Below are 9,531 nucleotides of genomic sequence, written 5' to 3'. Positions count from 1 at the left end.
AAGGACTTAAAGTGTTGAATAACAATGTAAGTAAATCTATTACTTACTTGATGGACATGAAGCGTTGTAGAATATTTACATATATAATTCTTTAATAGTTTTTTGCTAATATATTAGTTTTCGTCTCAGTTTTGGGGGAAGAATGAATATATAGAGGTCGAGCTTGATAGGGTGCGTGAATAATGGGCTACTTATGTCATCAATTTTATTTACAAGTGATATGAATTTGACAATTACTTTGTGATGAATTTGGACTGGATTTTTGAATCTAACACTATAGTTCGTGTAAGTCTTTTTGTATATGTAATATTCTATTTTGCGTTGTTAGACATTAAATATGTAATTTAGTTTGATTAAGATTTGGTAGAAATTTAGAATATATATATATATATATATATATATATATATATATATATATATATATATATATATAACCATATATGACATACAAAGTATGTCGTAAAAATATGTCAAAAATCATATTGTACAAAACATATGTCGTAATTTGAAGTCGTAAATGTCTATCATAATTACAAAAATGTTACGAATTACGACATACAAAGTCTGTCGTAAATATATGTCGAAAACGAATGTCGTGCTTGTTTGTCTTAATTGTTGGTTATAAAAGTTTGTCATAAATTTTAAATTTTATGACCGATGAAATGTCTGTCATTTTATGTGTCATATATAGACATTTATTAAAGATATTGTGTGTCAAGGAAAATCTTTTTTCTAAAAAAAACTATTTAAAAAATTCTATTCTCCGTGCATATTTAATAGACAAAGTTGCTTTTTAGAATCAAAATCACCTGCCCCTCATCCATTGGGAGGAGATATATGGTAGTGCACATTAAAAAAATATATTTAAAAGATTAGATTGCTTAATGAGTAATAATTGACTATATCCCTATATCAATAATAGCTCCCTTATTAAAGATTTTTAGTTTGCTTATAAATAGAAAAGGTTTGCACATCAAAAACAACCCGTTTTTAGTTAGTGCACATTAAAAAATTATATTGAAAAAGATTTGTTTGCTTGATGAGTAACAATCGACTATATCCCTATATCAATAATAGTTCTGTTATTATAGATTTTCAATTTGCCTATAAATAGAAAAGGTTTGCTCATAAATATAACAACACATCCATTTTGCTCACTCAGCCATGCAGTTCTACCTCATAGTATCAACGATTGTTGCAACAATCTTTTCTATTCTTGTATACCGTTTATTACTCCACAGAAAGAGTGTAAAGTCAGGGAAGAACAAAAAACCACCGCAAGCAAAAGGGGCATGGCCGATAATCGGACACTTACACCTCTTAGGTGGACCTGAGCTGCATCAGAAGGTTTTCGGTGACATGGCAGACAAACATGGCCCTATTTTCACCATCAAGCTTGGTGTGCATGAAGCTTTGGTGGTGAATGATGCAGCGATTGCTAAGGAATGCTTTACTACCAATGACAAAGCCTTTGCAAGTCGACCAAAAGCTGAGGCAGCAAAAATCTTGGGCTATAACTATGCTGCATTTGGCCTGGCTCCATATGGTGAGTATTGGCGAAAAGTACGCAGGATGGTGGTGTCGGAGGTTCTTTCTCAACGAAGAGTTGAGATGCTTGGACATATTCGAGCTTCAGAAGTTAGAGCATCCCTTAAAGATTTATATGATGGTTGGGTAAAGAACAAACTTAGTGAAAATTCAGAGATGGTGAAGGTGGAGATGAAGCAATGGTTTGCGAACTTAATTGTAAACAATATGGTTATGGTAATTATAGGAAAGAGGTTTTCGCCAAATGATAAAGAAGGACTTCAATTTCAGGCTGCGACAAGAAAATTATTTGAATTACTGGGGGCATTTGTCCTTACTGATTTTATACCTTATCTCAGCTACTTCGATGTGGGCGGATACAAAAAGGCAATGAAGACTACTCGGAAGGATTTGGACAAAATATTTGACCGATTTGTAAAGGAGCACAGAGAGGAGAGTAAAACTATACAACAACACGAAGGGAAGCAAGACTTCATGCATGTGCTAATTTCCATTATTCAAGGTGCATTTGAAGAGGAATTCAAGGGTGTTGACCATGATACAATCATCAAGGCGACATGTTTAGTAAGCTCAATATTTTTATCTAATTGTTTCGTGATTCATTTAAATATTAGCTATAACCCAATCCAATAACGTTTGGTGTAAATTCCTATTCGCAGCAACTCCTACTAGCAGGCACCGACACGACACATTTGACATTAACGTGGGCTTTATCATTGTTACTCAACCACCCAAAAGCATTAGAAACTGCACAAGATGAAATTGATGAGCATGTTGGAAGGGATAGACTTGTAAAGGAATCGGACCTGAAGAACTTAGTCTACCTCAATGCCATCATTAAAGAAACTTTCCGCTTATACCCAGCTGGACCTCTCGCTGTTCCTCACGAGTCACTGGAGGAGTGTAATGTGGGTGGCTACTATATTCCAAAAGGAACTCGTCTGTTATTAAATATTTGGAAGATTCAACGTGACCCAAATATTTGGTCACATCCTGACGAATTTAAGCCTGAGAGATTTTTGAAAAGTAAGATGGATATTGATGTCAAGGGAAACCATTATGAATTGCTTCCTTTTGGTAGTGGTAGAAGAATGTGCCCTGGTGTTTCCTTTGCCCTTCAGGCTTTGGGTTTAACGCTAGCTAGTTTGATACAACAATTTACGATTAAAAAACCATCAGACGGACTTGTTGATATGACGGAAAGCATGGGTATGACTAACGGAAAAGCAACACCACTTGTTGTCCTTTTGGGCCCTCGTTTATCCACTAATATGTATGACGGTGGTCCATGATATCAAGTTCCAATTATGGTTATCTGATTCAAATAATCACTGCCATGTGTCTTTAATTCATGTGTCTTTAATTTCTTGACGTTAGTCATGGAGTTGTGGTCTGTCATTTTTAGTTTTCTTTGAGTTCATGTTTTTTTTTTCTCCTTCTATTTAAGCAATGTAATTTCTAAGTTTCAAGTGCCAATTAAATAAACAATGTTTATGTACAACAGTTATATCAAGCAAAAGAAAGAAGTTATTGAATGAAACACGTGAGAGAGATATATCTTTTATTAATACAGTTGTCGAATTTTATTAATACAGTTGTCAAATTGTATTTCCAAAACGGATTGGCCATACTGCAACACTCGACAGCAAAATAGTAGTTAATATTAATAATTATAATAAAAATGATTAACATTAATTCATAAAATTAATACTAACTATGGTGATATTGCCCCAGTAGTAATTATTTTTTTTTTTGTTAATTGAAACAATTTACCTCCTGATTGATGGTCTTATTATTATATAATTAACAGAGCAACCCTATTGGGGACAAATCTGTATTAGCTTATATGGTAACAACATAGTTGATAGTACATTGCATATATATAGAAAGAGTAAAGTACATTTGTATGAGTTGTTATATACCTTCTCTAAAGCTCTATGAAAAGACCATAATGCTGAGGCAACATCTTTCTTAACACAGGCACCTATGAAATTGACAGCTCCCAGAAGGTAGAGACAATCCAGTTGCAACTAAAACATTTGTATACAACAAAACCAAATACGTTTTAAGGATTTTTTATAATTCTTAAAACATTTTTGATAATTATGTCTTTAATCACATACCTGGTTTGTTGCCTTCTCCAAATAATGAAAAGCTTGTTAATCTGTGTCAACACCCTCATTCTGTTTCATAAATTAGATTATGTAAACTTTAAGTTAAGTTCCCAACTCTTTACCATAAATCCAACTGTTAACAGGCATATACAAAATTATACACATAGAAACGGCGATGAATTGTTCTTTTTCCGATCACTGGAAACACACACAAGCAATTGACGGCTTCTAATCGAAGATGAAGAAGAAGTTTGATTTAAGGGTTGAATGGATTCAGATTTAAGGGTTTAATCGATCCAGGGGTTCAATACCCATTTGCTCAAAACACACACAATCGATTGTATGTGTGTAATCTCTTTGTTGAATATAGTTAGGTCGCTTGATTTCATTCGACAACCAAAGGCGGTGATGGAAAAGGGGACCAAAATTGACAAGCACCACAAAATAGTGGCAAATTTCTGAAAAAGCAAAATACACTGTTCATAAAAAGCTAATGAAATTATAACAAAAATACACTGTTCATAAAAGGGTAAGGAAAGATTATATATAACAATAATAATGAATATTGTTATTAACATTAATAATTATTATAATAAGAAATTTCATTTAATCTATTTAAATTAAAAAAGTTTGTAAATAAGCAAACTTTACGCATTACCAATAGATTTTTTAAATTATTATATTCGGTCAATAATCGTGTAAATTATTTAAAAGAAAACTTTCAAATTTAACCACAAATTGCTACCGATTTAAAAGAAAACTTTCAAATTATATCCAGCAAAAAAAAAGAAAAAAAAATTGGATCACAACGGTACCTTTATATTTGTCACTAACCAATCCGTCTCAGACTGAATGTTTGTAAAATTCTGTCAATAACAAGGAGCTTGTGTGGTAGTGATATTTATGATAAATTAACAAAATATGTATAAGTTGTAACATTTATGTCATTTGATGAATTTTGATCAACCGAAACAGGAATGGAAGATGAACTCGACATGATTAAAATCGAGAATAGAAAGAACAAAATTAGGGAAACAATCAGAGTATGAGAATCGGAAGACGCTCTGATACCATATTTGCTTTTAGAATTTTAGATGATGAAATGTTTGAGAGATTCATTTCATTACTTGGAAACACAAAAACAACGAGTTTATATACATGGGTATGAGCTTAACCTACACACATGAAGCTAGAAAGAGCCTAACGGAAAATGATTAAAAAGAATACAACTTTTTTGTCTTTTGTTTTAACTTTTACTAACTTAAATATTAGGCTCGAGGGAGTGATGCCACCGAAACCGCACTCTCATCACTGCCACATATGCGTCACATCACTTTTTAACACACAAGTGTGGTTTTTGCCACACCCAATGAGTGGTGCCACACTTTTTTTTGTCATTTTTTGTTATTTTTTTAATTATTTAATTTAATAAAACTTCTTTTTTAATAAAAAAACATAATTTTTCATTACTTCAAAATAAAAAAAACATTATATTGCATTACTAAAAAAACACAAACATGACATTAAAAAAATTCTACAAACTTAAAAAACAGACATCATTCATTTGTTCCGCCATTTGAGCACACAAGTAATAACATAATCAAAAATAAATTGAAATTCTTCATAAACAAAAAAATTAAATCTTAACATTTTTGACCGCACCAATCCCTTGAGTCTTACCCTCACCCTCAGTAAATATTTAGACATAAATCTATAGGATCCACTTTACTGTTAAAGGTTGACATGATTGATCTTTTAAGGATCACCATAAGGATTTACTGTTATTATCTATCGGTTACAAAAACAATATCTTAGCTTTTTACGTTCGCAAATAAATATAACCACGCATTCAATTTGCTCACTCAGCCATGGAGTTCTACCTCTTAGTATCAACTATTGTTGCAACAATCTTTGTCCCTATTCTTGTACACCGTTTACTACTCCCTATCCTCCACAGAAAGAAGGAAAACACAGGGAAGAACCTAAAGCCACCACAAGCAAAAGGGGCATGGCCGATAATCGGACACTTACACCTTTTACGTGGACCTGAGCTACCTCACAAGGTTTTAGGTGAAATGGCAGAAAAACATGGCCCTATCTTCACGATCAAGCTTGGTGTTCATCAAGCTTTGGTGATAAGTGATGCAAAGATTGCTAAGGACTGCTTTACTACCAACGACAAGGCTTTTGCAAGTCGACCGAAAATGGAAGCATCAAAAATCATGGCCTATAATTATGCGGTGCTTGGCCGTGCTCCATATGGGGACTATTGGCGAAAAATGCGTAAGATCCTTGTGTTGGAGGTTCTTTCTCAACGAAGAGTTGAGATGCTTGGACATATTCGAGCTTCAGAAGTTAGAGCATCCGTTAAAGAGTTATATGATGGGTGGGTAACGAATAAACTTACTGAAAGTTCAGAGTCACAGATGGTAAAGGTGGAGATGAGTCAATGGTTTGGGAACTTGGTTTTAAACATTATGGTTAGGATTGTTTCTGGAAAGAGGTTTTCGCCAAATGATGAAGAACGGGTTCGATTTCAGGCTGTGGCAAGGAAATACTTTGAGTTGTTTGGGGCATTTTTGGTTGCTGATTTTATACCTTATGTCAACTGGTTGGATGTGGGTGGATACAAAAAATTGATGAAGAATATTGGGAATGATTTGGACAATATCGTTGACCGATGGTTAAAGGAGCACAATCAGGAGTGTAAGTCTATACAACAACAAGAAGCGAACCAAGACTTTATGCATGTGCTAATTTCCATTCTTCGACGTTCTTCTAAAGAGGAATTCCCGGGTTTTGACCATGATACAATTATCAAAGCGACAAGTCTAGTACACTCAACCTTTTTATCTCATTGTTTCGTGATTACATTAAATATTTCTTCAGTCTTTTAACTATATAACCTAATCCAAGAGTGTTTAATTGGTGTAAATTCCTGTTCACAGCAAGTCCTGGTAGCAGGCGTAGACACGACATCGGTGACATTAACGTGGGCTTTAACATTGTTGCTCAACAACCCAAAAGCGTTAGAAACTGCCCAAGATGAAATTGATGAGCATGTTGGAAGGGACAGATTGGTGGAGGAGTCAGACCTGAAGAAATTAGTCTACGTCGATGCCATCATCAAAGAAACTTTGCGATTATACCCTGCTGGACCTCTCTCTGTTCCTCACGAGTCAGTGGAGAACTGCATTGTGGGTGGCTACAACATTCCAAAAGGAACTCGGCTAGTGGTAAATCTTTGGAAGTTGCAACGTGACCCAAATATCTGGTTAGATCCCAACGAATTCAAGCCTGAGAGATTCTTGACCAGTCACAAGGATATTGATGTCAAGGGAAACCATTATGAATTCCTTCCTTTTGGTAGTGGTAGAAGAATGTGCCCTGGTGTTTTATTTGCCCTTCAGGCTTTGGGTTTAACGCTAGCTAGTTTGATACAACAGTTTGTGCTCAAGAAATCATCAAACGAACCTGTTGATATGACTGAAAGCATGGTTATGACTAACGGCAAAGCAACACCACTTGACGTCCTTTTCGGCCCTCGTTTATCCTCTAATATGTATGATATTGGTCCATGATATACCAATTTCAAAGCGCCTACAAACCCACTCCATTATCATTCTCTATAAAGCCATCAATTATGATGGGGGCAAGCAAAATAACCCAATTTGGACAGCAAATGTGGAACATGATCGATCTTCAGTATGCTTTTAGAATACTCCTATTACTTATATAGTTAATAAAGCTTGATAATTATTATGTAATGAAGTCATGTGGTTGCATTCTACTCATCTCGTTTATATATGTGTTGTGTACCGATCATTTTCATAAGAGAGTGTTACAAAAAATATTTGTCAATTAGATTAAATGAATGGATGATTATGATGAATAATGGCACCCCGGTAGATAATGGAAGAATATTGAAGTGTTTTCCTTATTGAAACAACCGTAAGGTATATTAGAAAATATGTTTAACAACTAATAAGGAAATTGTGGATGTTCAGGAGTACAAAGACCTAAGTCAATCAAATTTTAAAAATACATCAGAAACTCCATTAACAATGAATGATGATGATTTTGTTGCCCTACCGGCTCAAGGTTAGGTTCACTTCTGCTTAAGCTTCTAACCGAATTTTCAATTTTCAATTTTTGAAAGAATGGATGTTTAACTAAGCTGGATGTGAAACTGCATTCTCTGAAATTTGGAACTTAAATTAGGGTTTTTCAACATTTACATTTACATTTTTCTTATTAAAACATTGTACTTGGAAAACCATAACCAATTCTAGCATTCTAATTTCTATTTAATCTTAACAATCATAGAATTAAACGTACATTACTTCACCAAAATCAGAAAATCTAACATACCTTTACTTTACAAAAATCACAAAATTAAGGTAATTGACCTGTAAGGAAAGGAGTCCATTTTCTTATTAAGAGGAGGAATGGGAAGTGTAGAATTCAAGGTAATTGAAACAGATCCACGAGAATACAACAACAACACTTTGTTCATGCTTCAACCAATTTTCTATCAATCTACATCATTAGTTGATTACAGTGCAATAACCAAATAAGAAACAAAAAACATCCACCTCTAATCTATACACAAAACCTACAAATCACATGAGCAATGACCAAATCATAAACCAAAAATGAGCTAATCTGAATCCAATCCTACATCAGGTTATTTGGGCTATTTAATGAAAGAAAATCGAAAAAAAAAACCTACAAATCCAAAATCCAAAATCCAAAATCAAGAATGATGAGAACGATGACAACAGGGAACCGATCGGTGGTAGAGGGGCAGATGGATGTATAACAGAAGGTATGAGTATTATTGGGATAGGAAGCGACGGGAAGATGTTGAAGCACCAGGTCGGAGAGACAGGGAGGCGACGGTGGCTAGGGTAGCAGCGGCGGTGTCGATGGCGGGGCTGGCAGCGGCAGTGTCGCTTGAGAGGCTGGCAGCAGTGGTGTCGCTGATAGAGGGAGGCAGAGGGAGCGTTGAAGATCAGAGTGGGAGGAAGAAAGGGCAGTAGTGTCATGGAGTATAAAGAATAGAAGAGGGATACGTGTGTCTTTTTTTATTACAGACATGGTTCCAAGTCTGAATTTTTAAGAGCCTATTGATTAATTAAGAGGTTTTTATTAAGATGCTATCAAACATGCTGAATCTGAAAAATTAAGAGTTTGTCTCTTAATTTCTCAATTAAGAGGCTACCAAACAGCCCCTAAGTAACGTTCATATTTGTTGCATCTTTTTAGGAGAAGGCTTCTTCTTTCTTTGACTGAATAAGGAAGTTAGTGGTTCCACTAGGATCCACGTTTATGTTTTTTAGCATGCATGTTCCTTAATTTTCATAAATAAATAGCTTTACTACATCTTAATTCCATCCATAAAAAGTAAGCATGTTCCTTTTGTTTAGGGATTAGTTAATTCCTAGGATCTATATATTGTTTTTGACTGGTGAATGAAATATTCAGATAATTGCTTCAAATTGGTGTTCTTATCAATCCTTCTTCCTCCTTAGAGATTCACCCACTCAACGGGTTGTATCATTTTTGGTGCTTTCATTTCTCATTCTCACCATGCCTACGAAACCAGATTCCACTTCATCCGCTTTCACAGCTGACACCAAACCTCCCTCTTTAGAAACTTCCATGGCCAACATGGTTGATAACATCACCCAACTAGTAACCTCTTCCACTACCAGCCAAAGAGGTTACTAGTTGTGTCAACGGTTACAAGAATCATGAAGCGACTCTTTTTAAACTCCAACAAACAACAACAGTGGCAACATATGAGTTAGAATTCGAACAAATCATTAATTGTGTCAACGGATTGGATAATGAGGTACTCCTCAAC

General features: G+C 34.7%; 2 protein-coding genes across 2 annotated transcripts; both read left to right on the top strand.

Annotated features, from left to right (window-relative positions):
• The first annotated feature begins 1,082 nt into the window (after positions 1-1,082).
• Positions 1,083-3,049, top strand: LOC145108433 (demethylepipodophyllotoxin synthase-like). The gene is made up of 2 exons (XM_079045455.1): positions 1,083-2,112; positions 2,208-3,049. Exons 1-2 carry the CDS (start codon positions 1,165-1,167, stop codon positions 2,838-2,840), a joined length of 1,581 nt encoding a protein of 526 aa, XP_078901581.1. The 5' UTR covers positions 1,083-1,164; the 3' UTR covers positions 2,841-3,049.
• Positions 3,050-5,502: 2,453 nt separating this feature from the next.
• LOC145108432 (cytochrome P450 CYP82D47-like) lies at positions 5,503-7,467 on the top strand. Its single transcript, XM_079045454.1, has 2 exons — positions 5,503-6,496; positions 6,611-7,467. Exons 1-2 carry the CDS (start codon positions 5,531-5,533, stop codon positions 7,241-7,243), a joined length of 1,599 nt encoding a protein of 532 aa, XP_078901580.1. The 5' UTR covers positions 5,503-5,530; the 3' UTR covers positions 7,244-7,467.
• Positions 7,468-9,531: the final 2,064 nt, after the last annotated feature.

This window comes from Lactuca virosa, chromosome 4 (assembly GCF_052849685.1).
Source record: "Lactuca virosa cultivar CGN04683 chromosome 4, Lactuca_virosa_CGN04683_v6, whole genome shotgun sequence".
Taxonomy (NCBI): domain Eukaryota; kingdom Viridiplantae; phylum Streptophyta; class Magnoliopsida; order Asterales; family Asteraceae; genus Lactuca; species Lactuca virosa.
The sequence above is the reverse complement of the archived record's forward strand: the minus strand, read 5'-3'. Positions and strand labels throughout refer to the sequence as shown.

Coding starts and splice junctions, on each gene's coding strand:
- LOC145108433 (XM_079045455.1), top strand. CDS start 1,165: ATGCAGTTCTACCTCATAGTATCAACGATTGTTGCAACAATCTTTTCT. Junction 2,113..2,207: donor TCATCAAGGCGACATGTTTA/GTAAGCTCAATA, acceptor TCCTATTCGCAG/CAACTCCTACTAGCAGGCAC.
- LOC145108432 (XM_079045454.1), top strand. CDS start 5,531: ATGGAGTTCTACCTCTTAGTATCAACTATTGTTGCAACAATCTTTGTC. Junction 6,497..6,610: donor TTATCAAAGCGACAAGTCTA/GTACACTCAACC, acceptor TCCTGTTCACAG/CAAGTCCTGGTAGCAGGCGT.